Below are 16,803 nucleotides of genomic sequence, written 5' to 3'. Positions count from 1 at the left end.
TATGTGCCAAATGGCCAAGCTGTCCCCTTCCTGCCACCCAGTCATCCACTTGCTGCAAGCCAGCATCCTCAGTTTGCTTCTGCCATGTTCCTTTCAGGGCAAAGTTCCTCCTTTTAGCACACAACCACCTTCATCTATGCCTCAGGTATTGAAATACAGCTCTAAGGTCTCCCTGGAGCCTTCTCTTCTCCAGGCTGAACAGCCCCAGTTCTCTCAGCCTGTGCCCAAGGCAGAGGTGTTGCATCCCTCTGATCATCCTTGTGGCCCTCCTCTGGACCCACTCTGCCAGCTCCAGGTCTCTCTAGTGGTTGGGGGCTGTATTGCTGCACGGAGTCCTGCAGGTGAGGTCTCCCCAGAGCAGAGCAGAGGGGCAGGCTTGCCTCTCTGCATCTCTGCCCACACTGCTTTTCCCAGACTCACAGAATTTCTTAGATTGGAAAAGACCTTCAAGATCCTCAAATCCAATCATTAGTTTCACACTGACAAGTCCTTGACTAAACCAAATCCCTCAGCACAACATCTAATGGGTGTGAATTGCTATGGCTGGAAAGGACCAGCAGGATCATCCAGTCCCAGGCTGCCATTGGCCTTCTGGGCTGCCAAGTGCCCATTGCTGGCTCCTGTTTCAGCTTCTTGTCCACTGAAGTTCTTGTCTGCAGGGCTGCTCTCAGGAGAGAAGAAGAAGTGGTGCCTATACTTAGAACCATGTTAACTACATTGCCATCAGGTAACTGTAGTTATATGTAGGATATGTTCCATAGCAGTACTCTACCAAGCTAAGGCAACAAAACATTCCAAGAGATCCTACACACAGGTTTCCATCTGCAGGAGATTCATTTTTATGCTGGGTGCTAGAGATGATTTAAGAACACAGGAAAGGAAAACCCAAAGCAAACCAAAAAGCAAACAAATGGGGGAAAGAAAAAGAAAACCCTGCAAAAAAAAAGCAAACAATCAAATGTGCAAAGAGTTTTTTCACGCAGGAACTTCAACTTTAACTTGCAAACAGATAAAAAACAACCAATCAGGTTTTCAGCAAACATTTAGCTGCATGGAGTTGCCATCAAGAAGCTCTGAGTTCTGTCTAAGACTCTTACCTTTTCCCCTGGAAGTCCTTCCAGTCCTGGTAATCCCATGGGTCCTGGGTCACCCTGATGTTAATGACAAAGGGTTTGGATACATTAGAGGCTCTGCAGTCTGCAGGAGAACCACTGAGCAGTCAGCCACAGCCACATTAGACTTTCTGCAGCCTGCAGGAGCACTGCAGGAGTCACCCAGCCTGGCTGTGTTTCAGGGTGGTTTGGATGTGGTGCTTAGGGCTGTGGTTTAAGGTCAGTCTTGTGGAGTAGGGTTCTAGCTTGGGCTTGGTGATCCTGAGGGGCTTTGCCAACTTGGATGCCTCTATGATTCTGTAAAGCACCTCCAGGTGGAAGAGCCCTGGGGTGCATGCAGATACTGTCAAGCAGAGAAGCAAGCTCCAAGCAGCTCTGAGCCTGCTCCTCACAGCTTAATCTGCAGTGAGGTCCCTGTGTAGGAATAAACCCAGAAATGCACTCAACTGGAGACATCAACTGAATGTGGAGGGTAGGGAGGATCTCTGCAGGGGGTAAGCTGCCTGCTAAAGGACCTGAGTGGGCTCTTCCACCCTTGAGACTAGGGCCATGTGTTGAACTGCTTGGGGAATTCTCTTGGCATGATCCATGAGGACATACATACCGCTGCACCAGGATCTCCTTTGGGGCCCTGCAAAGGGAGGAAGGAGTGGGGACACACTTAATGCAGGGCAGAAGTGGGAAGGCATTTACCAAAGAGCAGAAGTGGGAACACATTTGGTGAGGAGCAGAAGTGGGAAGACATTTACTAAAGAGTAGAAGTGGGAAGAGATTTAATGAAGAGCAGAGTTGCGCAGCAAGGTGAGATGTGTTCTGTGCTAATACAGGACATCCACACTTTGCTAGTGCAAACTGCTCCTCTATTTCATCTAACCCATCCTATTTCAATCCAATTCATCACCAAACTATGCTCATCACTAACCAGAACTATTCTCTCATACATTTCTAGATAGTGGAATATTTTCACTGCAGAGTCCAACACCAATTTAGGGAACGTTTCTGCAGCCTTTACTTGCTTTACTCAAGTAAAAAGGAGCTGACCTCCAAAATGAGCCAGGGCATAAAATCACTTCATCATCTGCTACACAGCAATCATGGAGTGGCTCAGGTTGGAAGGGACCTCAGAGATCATAGAATGGTTTAGGCTGAAGTGACCTCCATCTGCTTCAACCTCCCACCACGAGCAGGGACACCTCTCAGCTAGACTCAGCTGCTCACAGGCTCATCTAACCTGGCCTTGAACAGTCCCAGGGAGAAAGCAGCCACAACCTTCCTGGGAGATCTATTCCAGAGTCTCACCATCCTCATACTGAAGAACTTCTTCTTCAGCTCCATCTTACCCTACTCTCCCTCAGTTTCAAACCATCCCCCCCCAGATCCTTATTTTTCTCCTGTTTTCTCACACAGCACATAAAATTCCACACCACTTACCAAAACTTCATGCAACTACCAACCCCCCTCTGGTGCTACCTTAATTAATTATTAGAAATGAGATTTCTGTTAATACTTACTGGAGGGCCTGGTGGGCCTGGATAAGAAGCAACACTCACACCTCCCTGTAACAGCAAGTGTGAAAGTTGGCTTGGGCCAGAGTTAGGGGTTGAATGACAAATGATGACAAAGTGAAACAAAGAAAGATGAAGTAACATAAAGCAAAATAAAGTAAGGTAAAGTAAAATAAAATAGAGCAAAGCAAGGCAAAGCAAAAGCAAAGCAAAGCAAAAGTAAAAGAAAGCAAAGCAAAAGCAAAGGAAAAGCAAAGCAAAAACAAAGCAAAAACAAAGCAAAGCAAAAGCAAAGCAAAAGCAAAGCAAAAGCAAAGCAAAAGCAAAGCAAAGCAGAAGCAATGCAAAGCAAAGCAAATGCAAAGCCAAGCAAAAGCAAAGCAAAGCAAATGCAAAGCAAAGCAAAGCAAATGCAAAGCAAAGCAAAGCAAATGCAAAGCAAAGCAAAGCAAAGGCAAAGCAAAGCAAAGCAAAGGCAAAGCAAAGCAAAAGCAAGGCAAAGCAAAGGAAAAGCAAAGAAAAAGCAAAGGAAAAGCAAAGCAAACCAAAGCAAAGCAAACGCAAAGAAAAGCAAAGCAAAAGCAAAGCAAAAGCAATGCAAAACAAAGCAAAGCAAAAGCTAAGCAAAGCAAAACAAAAGCAAAGCAAAACAAAGCAAAGCAAAAGCAAACCAAAGCAAAGCAAAAGCAAATCAAAAGCAAATCAAAAGCAAAGCAAGCCAAAGCAAAGCAAAAGCAAACCAAAGCAAAGCAAAAGCAAAGCAAAAGCAAAGGCAAAGCAAAGGAAAGCAAAATAAAACTAAACTAAGGCAAACCAAACTCAGATACAGCTGAAAGAGCAATACCTGTAGTTTATATAAGCTGCTCATTCCGTTCCTTTCGTTGTAAGGCACACCCTTTAAAACACAAAAACCAACTAAGTGTCACAGCTACGAAGCATGAAGGCAGGACCCCTGCCCTCTTCGAGCCCTGCCCTGGTTTTATTGACTCCTGTGTATTTTTGTTCTCAGTATTCTTTTTCCCAAGACCACAGAACATCAGAGGTTCAAAGAGCCCTCCAGAGATCGAGTCCAACCCCCTGCCAAGCAGGAGCACCCAGGGTAGTCCACACAGGAACACATCCAGGTGGGGTTTGAAAGCCTCCAGAGAAGGAAACTTCACAACCTCTCTGGGCAGCCTGCTCCAGGGCTCTGTCATGCTCACTCTAAAGAAGTTTCTCCTCACACTGAGGTGAAACCTTCTCTGTTCCAATTTGTAGACTTTGCTGCTTGGCTTATTGCTGTGCACCACAGGAAAGAGATTGGCTCCATCCTCTTGACACCCACCCCTCAAAATGTACAGACACTGATCAGATCCCTCTGAGCCTTCTCCTCTCCAGACCAAACAGCCCCAGGGCTCTCAGTCTCTCTCCACAGCAGGGATGCTCAAGTCCTCCAATCACGCTGGTGGCTCTCTGTTGGACTTCCTCCAGCAGCTCCCTGTCTCTCCTGAACTGAGGAGCCCAAAACTGGACACAACCCTCAAGATGTGCTCTCCCCAGAGCAGAGCAGAGGGGAAGAAGATCCTCCCTCGACTTGCTGGACACACCTTTTTGGATGCAGCAGCCACTTCAGTCAAGAAGATGCCACATCCCAGCGCAGCCTGGGACTGGTTACTTCTGCACAGCTGTAAATTTCAGTCTGCATCATCACATTTTGGTGTTTATTCATCTGAGAATTCCCCAGAAGTAATTTTGGGCTGGGTTTTATTCCAGTTCATTTGCAATCCAGGGAGCTCCATGGACTTTTGCCTAGGCTCCCTGAGTTCCCTGACCTCAGGTAGCCAAGCTGCCTAAATCCCTCGAGTAACATTGGACACTGTAGTGAACTCAGCTGACCATAGTATCACAGGTGTCCAAGAAAAGCCTGGATGAGGCACTCAGTGCCATGGTCTGGTTGACTGGATAGGGCTGGGGCATAGGTTGGACTGGATGAGCTTGGAGGTCTCTTCCAACCTGGTTTATTCTATGATTCTATAGAGTTGTTTTGGTTGGAAGAGACCTTTAAAACCAAGTCCAACTTTCAACCCACCACCACCACGGGTATCAAACCATGGCTCCAAGTGCCATGGCCACAGGTTTCTTGAACCCCTTCAAGGATGGTAAAGGTTTGGCAGTCCTTTGGATGATATTTTGCTCACAGGTTCATTGTTGCTAATGTAACATTCAAAATACAAACCAAAACATCTCACCGGGGGTCCAGGTGGTCCAGGCTTCCCAGGAGAACCTTCACTGCCCTGGTACAGCAAGAGAGTCGTGTTAATTATTGCCTGTAATTGATGTCAAGACCTACTCCATACCCAAGCTGTGATGACCATGATCACAGAATCAATCTGGGAAGTATTTGCATCATGATGTAAATGAAAAAAAAAAATCAATCTGGAGATGTTTGCTGTGTTGCTGCTTGCAAAAACACCCAGAAGGACACAGGGGGATGGGAAAATCCTTCCCAGATCTTCACCAAGGCTAAAAGAAAAGCAGTACCTTTTCTCCTTTTGCCCCTGCTGGCCCAGGATGTCCAGGTCTGCCAGTGACTCCCTGCACAACACAAGAGCAGGTTGTAATTAGTTCAGAAGCAATGAACCACAGTACTTGGAATCACAGAATGGTTTAGTTTAGAAGGGACCTCAAAGCTCAGCCAGTTCCAACCCCCTGGCATAGGCAGGGACACCTCCCACTAGAACAGGTTGCTCAAGGCCTCATCCAACCTGGCCTTGAACACCTCTGGGGAGGTTATGGAGCACAGAAGCACAGAATGGGATCTTCAATCATACCACAACCTCCCTGGGCAACCTGTGCCAGTGTCTCACCACCCTCACTTCTTCCTAACATCCAGTTTCAATCTCTCCTCTGCCACTTCAAACCCATTTTTAGCTTTTAATTCCTGGCATTACTGTTGTGAGCTGGGTATAAACACAGACTCCACTGCCAGTTTGCACATCAAAAGTCATGCAAACCTCACAGAGTCTCTGCTAATGCCAAAACTGCAAACCCATTTCAGGGAGACAGGCTCTGAGCCCACACAATGACTTTATTTCTGGTATCATCGATTCTGGAATCATTTTGGTTGGAAAAGACCTCTAAGATTCATAGAATCACAGAATGGGTTGGGTTGGAAGAGACCTTAAAGATCATCCAGTTCCAACCCCACTGCCATTCATTGACAGAGACACCTCCCTCTAGCCCAGGTTGCTCAAAGCCTCAACCAGCCTGGCCTTGAACATCTCCATGGAAAGGGCATCCACAACCCATTCCAGCGTCTCCCCACCCTCACTGGAAACAATTTCTTCCTAATCTTCAGTCTGAATCTCCTCTTTTCCAGCTTCAATCCATTCCCTCTCACCCTATCACCACAAGCCCTTATAAGAAGCCCCTTCCTGCCTTTCTTGTAGCCCCCTTTCAGGTGCTGGAGAATCACAGAACTTTAAATGATAGAATCATTGAATCAGCCAGGTTGGGAAAGACCTCCAAGCTCATCCAGTCCAACCTATCACCCAGTCCTGTCCAATCAACTAGACCATGGCTGGAAGGGACCTCCAGAGCCCATTGATTCCAACCTCCCTGCCAAGGCAGGATCCCCTGCAGGAACGCATCCAGGTCACCCTCCAGTTTCTCTATTAGAACCAGGATGGCTAAGATTTGATTACTACTCTTCCAAAAGCTAAAAGAAAGGACAAGAAATGAATCAAGTGAAGGTTTTCTTGTTCTAGTCAGCTCTGCTGTGCTCACAGATGATACCACACACTTACAGATGGTCCACTGGGTCCTGGCACACCTGGCAGTCCAGGAACGCCCTGCAGGCCCTGGAATGAAAAGAGAATGTGGCTGTTTGCTCTCCCACTGACACCTCACCAACCACTCAGATTCAGCAAGGGCAGCAGTGGCACAGTCACATGAAAATGTGCTTTTATTTAACAGTCTGGCATCATTTTTTAGGAACTAAAAACCCCACAGCTCACCCTGCTGGGAGGAGGTTCTAAGTACACAAGGTTAGGGGCAGCTTCTTGCTTGACTGTTAAACACCACTTGTCCTTCAACCTCTGACACTCAACAGTATCATCACAGAATGGGTTGGGTTGGAAAAGACCTTTAAGATCATCCAGTCCAACTATTCTCTAACTGCCAAGGCTGGGGCTAAGCCATGGCACTCAGCACCACACTTGTGCTCCTTTGAAACACCTCCAAGGATCACAGAATCAGTCAGGCTTGGAAGGGACCACAAGGAGCAGCCAGTTCCAACCCCCCTGCCATGCCCAGGGACACCCTACCCTAGAGCAGGCTGCACACAGCCTCAGCCAGCCTGGCCTCAAACACCTCCAGCCATGGGGCCTCAACCACCTCCCTGGGCAGCCCATTCCAGCCTCTCACCACTCTCATGGTGAAGAACTTCCATGGATGTTCATCCCCCAAGGATGGGGATTCAACCACCTCTCTCAGGAGCCTCTTCCAGCCTTGGCAAAGACCTTTAAGATCATCCAGTCCAACCATTCTCTAACTCTGCCAAGGCTGGGGCTAAACCAAGGCCCTCAGCACCACGTTTGTGCCCTTGTGAAACACCTCCAGAGATGGAGATCCAACCACCAACTTGGGCAGCTTGTGCCAGCCTTTGAGAACCCTGTGAGGGAGGAATTCTCCTCTAAGAGCCAACCTAAAGCTCCCCTGGTGCAACTTGAGGCCATCTCCTCTCTTGCTACTAGAGAGAAGAGACCTGTGCATGCTTTAAAGAACACTCTGTGTGTTTCATCCCTGGTCCAGATCTTGATGAGGCTTAGATGAGAATGCCACTGCTGCAGAACTGATCTTACCTCATCTCCCTTCTCTCCAGCAAGCCCAGGAAATCCACGTTCACCTTTGCTTCCCTGTGACAACAGGAGATTCAACAAGTTTCTATCAGAGAACAATGAACTTCCAGGTCTGTAGAGCATTTTATGACTCACATTTAATATCTGCTGGGATGAAGTCCTTACAGCACCAGTGCCTAACACAACAAAAATGGCTCAGTGCTGCCTGAGGTCAAAGGAAATGAGTGGGTTTTAGCCAGCAGGAAAACTAGCCAAGAGGCCTCACAGAATCATACAATTGCTTCAGATGGAAAAGACCTCTCAGATCATCAAGTCCAACTGTCAATCACTCAACCATGTCCTTAAATGTCATGTCTACCTGTTTTTCACAGAATCAAGCAGGTTGGCAGAGAGCTCCAAGCTCATCCAGCCCAGCCTAGCACCCAGCCCTGCCCAACCAACCAGACCATGGCACTAAGTGCCTTTTTGAATCATAGAATCATTAAGATTGGAAAAGACCTCCAAGATCATTAGCACCAACCACTAACCCAACACCATCATGCCCACTAAACCATAGCCCAAAGTAACACCTGTTGACACTTCTTCAACCCCTCCAGGGATGGTGACTCCACCACCTCCCTGGGCACTGTTCCAGTGCCTGATCACTCCTTCAGCAAAGAACATTTCCCTACTATCCAATCTAAATCTCCCCTTGGTGGAACTTGAGGCCACTTCCTCACAGAATCAGTCAGGGTTGGAAGGGACCACAAGGAGCAGTCAGTCCCAACCCCTCTGCCATGGGCAGGGACACCTCACACTAGATCAGGCTGCACACAGCCTCAGCCAGCCTGGCCTTAAACACCTCCAGGAATGAGGCTTCCACCACCTCCCTGGGCAACCCATTCCAGGGTCTTACCATCCTCATGGTGAAGAACTTCCTCCTAACATCTTGACCTGTCACTAGTTAACTGGGAGAAGACACCAACACCCACCTCACTATCACCTTTATGGTATCCCTATTAATATCACCCAGCTCAAATGCTTGCTGAAAAGGAGAATGTGCCCTCAAATGGAATTAGGCTCAACTCCAGCAGGTATCCATGTGTCAAGCCAGGTGGGATCTGGTGACAGCAAAGCAGAGCTGTGATTGCCACCTGTGAAGCTTCAGGTGCCAGTGAAGTGGCTCCATCAGCCCCATGGGAACGCAGTGCAGTGGCACAAGGTCCCAAGCTGCTCCAGCCACTGCAGACTTGAGGGAGACATGGGGCATGGGGAGGTTCTCTCTTCACTGCAGGATTCTTGTGGCTGATTCTCCCTGAAATAAGCCTGTAGGTGGCAATGCCCTAGTGCAGAGCCACATCTGAGCTAGTTTCATTGGAACAGGACACAGAAGAGCTATCCTGGCTTGGGACTCACTTTGGGCTATTCTGCAGGCTTTCCTCAGAGCAAAGGCAAACTGGCACAAGAAGGAGGCTGAACCATAACAACAATTCAAATCTTTAGGCTGCTCAGATGCTACAGGGACAGGAGTCAAACAAAAAAAAAAGACTGATAAAGGTAAGAGCCTTTCATAGGCTCACAGGATGCTAGGGGTCAGAAGAGACCTCCATAGATCATCCAGTCCAACTCCCCTGCCAGAGCAGGAGCAGAGGATCTAGCACAGGAACACATCCAGTCAGGGCTGGAAAGGCTCCAGAGAAGGAGACTGCACAACCTCTCTGGGCAACCTGTCCAGAGCTCTGGGACCTTTACAGTCAAGAAGCATTTCCTCATGTTGAGGTGGAACCTGCTGTGCTGCAGTTTATACCCATTAGCCCTCGTCCTGTCCATTACCCTTTGTCCTTTCACTTTGAACAAGCAGCAAAGCAGCAGGAAGTGCTCCCTTCAAAACTTACCTTTGGCCCTTCTCTACCAGGGATGCCTGGAGGACCTCTTGTGCCAGGATCACCCTGAGGAGCAGAGAGAAAGTGCAGTGACACATAACCACTTCTGTGATGTAGGCAGGAGGCCTGATCTATGCAGGAGGCTTCCTGCCTGCCTGTCTGACCACCCCTGCACTTCACTACAAAGCCTTTTCTTCAGCCCTTTCTCTCTTCTCCACCATATACTGGTTCAGATGTCCTCTGCTTCCCTCCCCAGCTCTCACACAATCTACTCAAATGATCCCAACATATTTTCAGCTTCATTTTGAGAGGACTCATAGAAGCCTTCCAGCTTGCCAGCAAGACACAGAATCACAGAATGGCAGGGGCTGGAAGTGACCTTGAAAGCTCATCCAGTCCAGTGCAGTGCCACAGAGATGATGAAGGGAATCACAGAAGCACAGGATGGCAGAGGCTGTAAGGGTCCTCCAAAGCTCATCCAGTCCAGCAGACCTGCCAGAGCAGGAGCACCCAGAGCAGATCACAGGAACACATGCAGGTGGGGTTTGAATATCTCCTGAGAGGGAGACTCCACAGCCCCCCTGGGCAGCCTGTGCCAGGGCTCCGTCACCCTCGCAGTTTCCATGGATCTTCTTAAGCCTCAACTTGCACCCATTGCCCCTTGTGCTGTCACTGAGCATCACCCAGCAGAGCCTGGCTCCAACCTCCTGACACTCACCCTGCACATCATCAACATAAATGAGGTCTCTCCTCAGACTCCTCCTCAGAAGAGCCACAGCTCCGCAGGCTCTCCTCAGAACAAAAATGTTCTGCTCCTTTCAGCATCTCTGTGGCTCTGCACTGGACTCTCTCAAGCACTTCTATGTCCTTCTTCAACTGCGAGGCCCAGAACTGGACACAGTACTCCAGATGCAGCCTTTCCAGGGCAGAGGAGAGGGGGAGGAGAACCTTTCTCGACCTGCTAATCACACTTCTTTAAGTACACCCCAGGATGGCACTGGCTTTGTTGGCCACAAGAGCACACTGCTGCCTCATGGGCAACCTCTACTGTGCAGAAGGTTATTCTTCCCCAGGTGCAGGACTCTACACTTGCCCTTCCTGAACTTCATGAGGTTCTCCTCTGCCCAACTCTTCATCCAATCCAGGTCTCACTGACTGGCAGCACAGCTTGATGAGGTGCCAGCCACTCCTGCCAGTTTGGTATCCCCAGCAAGGTGCAACTCAGACTGTGGACTGGATGTGCTGGACAAGGCACTTGCTGGCTACTACCTCATGTGCCCTTCAAATGCTATTTTCCTGTACACTCCTGGAGTCCCTTTTTTAAACCAAGCAAACCAATATTTAACGACAATTTCAAGCCAAGCAGGTTAGAATTGAGCCTATGGAAACTTCCAAGTGCAGATTTTGGGTTAGAAAGCCAAGAAAGATCTGGAAGCTGTAAAAATGTTTTACCTTCAGTATGGCTCCCATGTCTCCCACCAGTGGCAGTGCAATCTGAGATGAAAAAAGGGCAGATGCAGTTAATGTCTTGCAGAGCACTACTGATTCTGAAGGGTCCTCATCCTTCTGAAGCTTCCTTTACTACACACAGAGCTGATCACCTACCTACTGCTTGAAGTTTTGGGGTATTTTTAAATCAGAACTCAACAAAAGAGAAATGGGGGTTAAAATAGAGTGAAATGTTCACTCTCTGTCCAGCTTCACCATGGCATTACACAGAGGCACAGAATGGTAAGGGATGGAAGGGACCTCTGGAGATCATCCAGTCACAGAGTCATACAATTGGCTGGGTTGAAAGTGACCTCCAAAGGTCATCCAGTCCAACCTCCTCAATGAGATCAGGTTGTCCAGAGCCCTGTTGAGCCTCACCTTGAATATCTCCAATGAGGGAGCCTCAACCACCTCCCTGGGCAACCTGTTGAAGGGTACCACCACCCTCCTGGTGCAGAACTTGTTCCTCACATCCAATCTCAATCTGCTCTGCTCTAGTTTGAAGCCATTGCCCCTTGTCCTGTCACTGCAGGCTTTTGTAAGCAGTCTCTCTGCATCCTTCCTGTAGCCTCCCTCAGGTACTGGCAGGCTCCTATTAGGTCTCCCTAGAGCCTTCTCTTCTCCAGGCTGAACACCCCCAGCTCCCTCTACCTGTCCTGGTAACAGAGGTGCTCCAACTCCCTGAGCATTTCTGGACCTGCTCCACCAGCTCCATGTCTCACCACAGCAGAGCAAAGTCCAAGCTCCCCTGCTAAAGCAGATTCACCTGCAGCATTTGCTTCCAAAGAGCAATCTGCTGTTTGGAAGCTGGGAGGTAGCTGTTGGGACTGCAGGCAGGAGCAGGAGGAACAACTGAAGTGTTGCCTTTGTTTGGCAGACACACACATTGGATTCTCCTGACTCCCACCTGCAGCAATCGATTATCTTCACAGCTACAGTTTGCTCTGGGCCACTTGCAGGCTTCTGGGGGCTTCTTGTGCTGAACTGCATGAAATCTGCAGAGCTGTGACATTGTGCAATGGAAAGCAGTGCTTTAATACACACCCGAGGGCAGAGGAGAACTCCTGCAGTGCACTACAGGCTCAGCATTTACTTAGTGGGGCTGTATTCACTAGTGCTAAAGGGAAGGGAAGGGAAGAATAGAATATAATGAGATGGAATGGAATGGAATGGAATGGAATGGAATGGAATGGAATGGAATGGAATGGAATGGAATAGAATGGAATGCAATGCAATGCAATTCAATGCAATGGAGTGGAATGGAATAGAATGGAAGAGAACAGAATAGATGGGAAGGGAAGGGAAGGGAAGAATACAATGAGATGGAATGGAATAGAATGGAATTGCAATGTAATGCAATGGAGTGGAATAGAATGGAATGGAAGAGAATGGAAGGGAAGGGAAAGGAAGGGAGGGGAAGGGAAGAGAATGGAGTGGAATGCTATGGGATGGAATGGAATAGAATAGAATGCAGTGGAATGGAATGGAGTAGAACAGAATGCAATGAGATGGAATGGAATGGAACAGAATAGAATGCAATGGAATGAAACAGAATGGAATGGAATGGAATGGAATAGAATAGAATAGAATAGAATAGAATAGAATAGAATAGAATAGAATAGAATAGAATAGAATAGAATAGAATAGAATGCAATGGGACGGAATGGAATAGAATAGAATAGAATAGCATGGAATGCAGTGCAGTGCAATGGGATGGAATGGAATAGAACAGAATAGCATGGAATGCAGTGCAATGCAATGGGATGGAATGGAATAGAACAGAATAGCATGGAATGCAGTGCAATGCAATGCAATGGGATGGAATGGAATGGAATCAACCAGGTTGGAAGAGACCTCGAATGGATTGAATCAGGACCAAAGTGTTCTCAGAATGTCATTACAAAGAAAGGTCTTTGTGGTGTGGCACAGCAGAATCAGCTTCAGGATGCCCAAACTTTGCAAAGTATGAAAATTTGACCTCACAGGCAACATCTGCTGAGATTGAGGAATGCTCTGCCTGGCAGAAGCTCTGCTATACAAACTCTAACACCTGAAACCAAGGTAGGCTTCTTGCATGCATTAACTTAAGTTTCATTTCTACTTCAGTATAATCACAGAATCAAGCAGGCTGGCAGAGAGCTCCAAGCTCACCCAGCCCAACCTAGCACCCAGCCCTGGCCAATCAACCAGACCATGGCACTAAGTGCCCCAGCCAGGCTTGGCTTCAACACCTCCAGGGATGGGGACTCCACCACCTCCCTGGGCAGCCCATTCCAATCAAGTAGGAAAAAAACAAAGGAAGGATTTAATCATTGAGAAAATAAAATCAAATTCATTTCATCCACTGGGCTTTGGCAGCTTATCTCACTTCCTTCAAATGGAAAACCTTGCCCAAAGGAGATGCAGAAGCTCTCTCTGCATACGTACAGGGTCGCCTGGAGGGCCTGGCAGGCCTGGCTTTCCATCTCTTCCTGGGGTGCCCTAGAAAGAAATGCAACATTGGATGGCTTTAAATCATTGACAAAGGACACACTGCTTTGTTTTTGCTGTGCACATAGAGAGAAGTGTCACTTACATTAATGCCAGGGGTGCCTGGGGTGCCTGGTAATCCTGGGGGTCCCCTGGGGCCCTAAGAGCAGGAAAGATCATTTATCATAGAATCATAGAATCACAGAACCATAGGGTCAAGCAGGTTGGAAGAGACCTCCAAGCTCATACCAGTCCAACCTAGCACCCAGCCTTAGCCAATCAACCAGCCCATGGCACCAAGTGCCCCATCCAAGCTTTTATTAATCATAGACTCACAGAATCAACCAGGTTGGAAGAGACCTCCAAGCTCATCCAGTCCAACCTATCCCCTCACCCTGTCCAATGGATTTAGGATTCCAATCATTTAGGATTTAAGAATTTTATTTCAGATTCATTCTTAATGTGAACTTCTTGAACTAAATTAACAATACTTTAATGATAAAGAGAAGAATCCTGTCCTACCTGCACACCTGTTGATCCAGTTGGACCCATAGGACCCTGCAAGAACACTCAAAATAATCAGTAGCCACACTTTTAGGACCTATAGGAGCCTGCTAGAACACTAGAATATTCAGTACCCACACTTTTAGGACCTATAGAATGCTGCTAGGACACTCCATCAGTACCCACACTTTTAGGATCTGCAGGATCCTGCTAGAACACTCAATCCATAGCCACACTTTAAGGACCTATAGGAGCCTGCTAGGACACTCAATCCATAGCCACACTTTTAGGATCTGCAGGATCCTGCTAGGACACTAAATCCATAGCCACACTTTTAGGATCTGCAGGATCCTGCTAGGACACTCAATCTGTAGCCACACTTTGAGGACCTATAGGGGCCTGCTAGGACACTCAACCCATAGCCACACTTTTAGGACCTGCAGGAGCCTGCTAGGACACTCAAAATATTCAGCAGCCACATTTTAGGACCTATAAGATCCTGCTACTCAATTAGTAGCCACACTTGTTAGGACCTATAGGATCCAGCTCAAGCACTCAATCAGTAGCCAGACTTTTAGGACACATAGGATCTTGCTAGAACACTCAAAATACTCAGTGGCCATACTTTTAGGAACTATAGGATCCTGCTGGAACACTCAATCTGCAGCCACACTTTTAGGACCTACAGAATCCTGCTAGAGCACTCAAAATATTCAGTGGCCACACTTTTAAGACCTATAGGATCCTGCTAGAACCCTCAATCACTAGCCACATATTAGGACCTATGGAATCCTCCTAGAACACTCAAAATATTCAGTGGCCACACTTTTAGGACCTACAGGATCCTGCTAGAACAGTCAAAGATAGATTTCTTTTCTTAAGGCAACACAAAAAAGGAGGTTGTGCACATTATTTGCTGTGAGTACCCCAGACAGACAGCATCAACTTGCTTCAGAGAATCACAGACTGGTTTTGGATGGAAAAGAGCTTTTTGCTCCCCCAGTCCAAGCCTTACTTTAACTCTGCCAAGTCTGCTGCTAAACTTTTAGCACCACGTTCAGAAATTCACTACAGTCATAAATCTGTGTTCTAATGTCAGTTGCACAGAAGTGTCTGGAGCAAGCTGTGCCAAAGCAGGACTACCTATTTCCTGGCATGGTAGCTGGCACTGCAAGGATCTCCTTTGTAAGCAGCAGGCCTACATTTGTAATTAGCACTCACAAATGCAAAAGGTAGGAGCTGATACAAAGCTTTCCACTGCCTCTCCCAGTACCAGCAGGGTTTCAAGCTGCCATCATTAACAATGCTGAGTGCTCTGCTCTTGTACCAGTGCTCAGGCTGGATTCTGTTGACAACTGCAAACAACTGTTGCTTAAAGACAGACACAATCAGCCTGAAGATATCTCAGCAGCATCACCAGGGAGCCCATCTGTAAGGCAGTCACTGGCTCTCTGTTCTCCAAAGCTTCTGCCTCTCACTTAGCACTGGGTTTGTCTGGGGCTGGAGAAGAATTGAATCATTGAATCACTGAATCATAGAATCACTGAATCATAGAATCACTGAATCATAGAATCACTGAATCATTGAATCAGAGAATCACTGAATCATAGAATCACTGAATCATAGAATCACTGAATCATAGAATCACTGAATCACTGAATCAGAGAATCACTGAATCATAGAATCACTGAATCATAGAATCACTGAATCATAGAATCACTGAATCATAGAATCACTGAATCATTGAATCAGAGAATCATTGAATCAGAGAATCATTGAATCAGAGAATCACTGAATCAGAGAATCACTGAATCAGAGAATCACTGAATCATTGAATCTTAGAATCATTGAATCATTGAATTGTTGAATCACTGAATTAGAATCACAGAATTATTGAATCTTAGAATCATTGAATCATAGAATCAGTCAGGATTGGAAGGGACCACAAGGATCAGCCAGTTTCAACTCCCCTGCCATGCCCAGGGACACCTCACACTAGATCAGGCTGCCCACAGCCTCATCCAGCCTGGCCTTAAACACCTCCAAGGATGAAGCTTCCACCACCTCTCTGGACAAACACATTCCAGTGTCTCATCATCCTCATGCTGAAGAACTTCTTCCTAACATCCAGTCTGAATCTCCCCATTTCCAGCTTTGTTCCATTCCCCTCAGTCCTATCACTACCTGACAGCCCAAAAAATTCCCTCCCCAGTTTTCTTATAGGCTCCATTAAGATACTGAAAGAAGGAAAAGATATTGACTTGTGTCCTGAGTAAGGAGGGAGCTCCTGACATGGCTTTTTATTCTGCCTTGGTTGCTTGTTGCTGTTTCTCCGAGGTGCAATGAGAAGCTCCAAGTCTGGAATACTCACTGGTGAGCCCTGAATGCCTATTCCAGGGGGCCCCATCTCTCCAGGTGCTCCTTGTACACCAGGTAGTCCTCTTTCTCCCTGAGAAAAGTACAAAGCTTCCAGTTACAAGCAGTCTGAACATGTAAACTACCATACTAGCAATTGTCTTTTCTTAGTTAAGAACCAGAAATAAGAGATACATTTATACCTTTGGTCCCCGTGGACCTGGGTTTCCAGGACTGCCAGTGGGACCCTAAAAAGCAAACAAACAAACAAACAACCAAAACCAAACAACAAAACAATAAATGATGACACAGACACCAACCCCCCCCAGTGCTTTGAAATAGAAGACTTCTCCTGCCAAAATAAGTCAATCTTCGTAAATAAACCAACTATGAGAGCTTCACAGGTGACTTTGTGTGCCACCAGTGAGCCTTGCACTGCTCCTAGCATCTACTGTCATAGAATCAAGCAGGTTGGAAGAGAGCTCCAAGCTCACCCAGCCCAACCTAGCACCCAGCCCTGCCCAACCAACCAGACCATGGCACTAAGTGCCCCAGCCAGGCTTGGCTTCAACACCTCCAGCCACACAGACTCCACCACCTCCCTGGGCAGCCCATTCCAATGCCAATCACTCTCTCTGACAACAACTTCCTAACAACATCCAGCCTA

The 16,803-nt window shown here is 47.3% G+C and overlaps 1 protein-coding gene across 10 annotated transcripts in view; it reads right to left on the bottom strand.

Annotated features, from left to right (window-relative positions):
• COL19A1 (collagen type XIX alpha 1 chain) overlaps positions 1 to 16,803 on the bottom strand; it is a 209,810-nt gene that overhangs the window by 29,815 nt on the left and 163,192 nt on the right. For all 10 annotated transcript variants that reach the window (XM_064164142.1, XM_064164145.1, XM_064164147.1 and 7 more), the window contains 15 exons: positions 16,340 to 16,384; positions 16,153 to 16,230; positions 13,800 to 13,835; positions 13,384 to 13,437; positions 13,236 to 13,289; positions 10,770 to 10,811; positions 9,330 to 9,383; positions 7,459 to 7,512; positions 6,403 to 6,456; positions 5,138 to 5,191; positions 4,846 to 4,890; positions 3,462 to 3,512; positions 2,624 to 2,668; positions 1,717 to 1,743; positions 1,098 to 1,151 (listed from right to left, as the gene is read on the bottom strand). In XM_064164142.1, the coding sequence (XP_064020212.1) occupies positions 1,098 to 1,151; positions 1,717 to 1,743; positions 2,624 to 2,668; positions 3,462 to 3,512; positions 4,846 to 4,890; positions 5,138 to 5,191; positions 6,403 to 6,456; positions 7,459 to 7,512; positions 9,330 to 9,383; positions 10,770 to 10,811; positions 13,236 to 13,289; positions 13,384 to 13,437; positions 13,800 to 13,835; positions 16,153 to 16,230; positions 16,340 to 16,384 (747 nt within the window). The remainder of the gene's footprint in view (positions 1 to 1,097; positions 1,152 to 1,716; positions 1,744 to 2,623; positions 2,669 to 3,461; positions 3,513 to 4,845; positions 4,891 to 5,137; positions 5,192 to 6,402; positions 6,457 to 7,458; positions 7,513 to 9,329; positions 9,384 to 10,769; positions 10,812 to 13,235; positions 13,290 to 13,383; positions 13,438 to 13,799; positions 13,836 to 16,152; positions 16,231 to 16,339; positions 16,385 to 16,803) is intronic.

The sequence above is a fragment of the Pogoniulus pusillus genome, chromosome 25, assembly GCF_015220805.1.
Source record: "Pogoniulus pusillus isolate bPogPus1 chromosome 25, bPogPus1.pri, whole genome shotgun sequence".
NCBI lineage: Eukaryota > Metazoa > Chordata > Aves > Piciformes > Lybiidae > Pogoniulus > Pogoniulus pusillus.
This window is presented reverse-complemented; position numbering and strand designations above follow the sequence as displayed.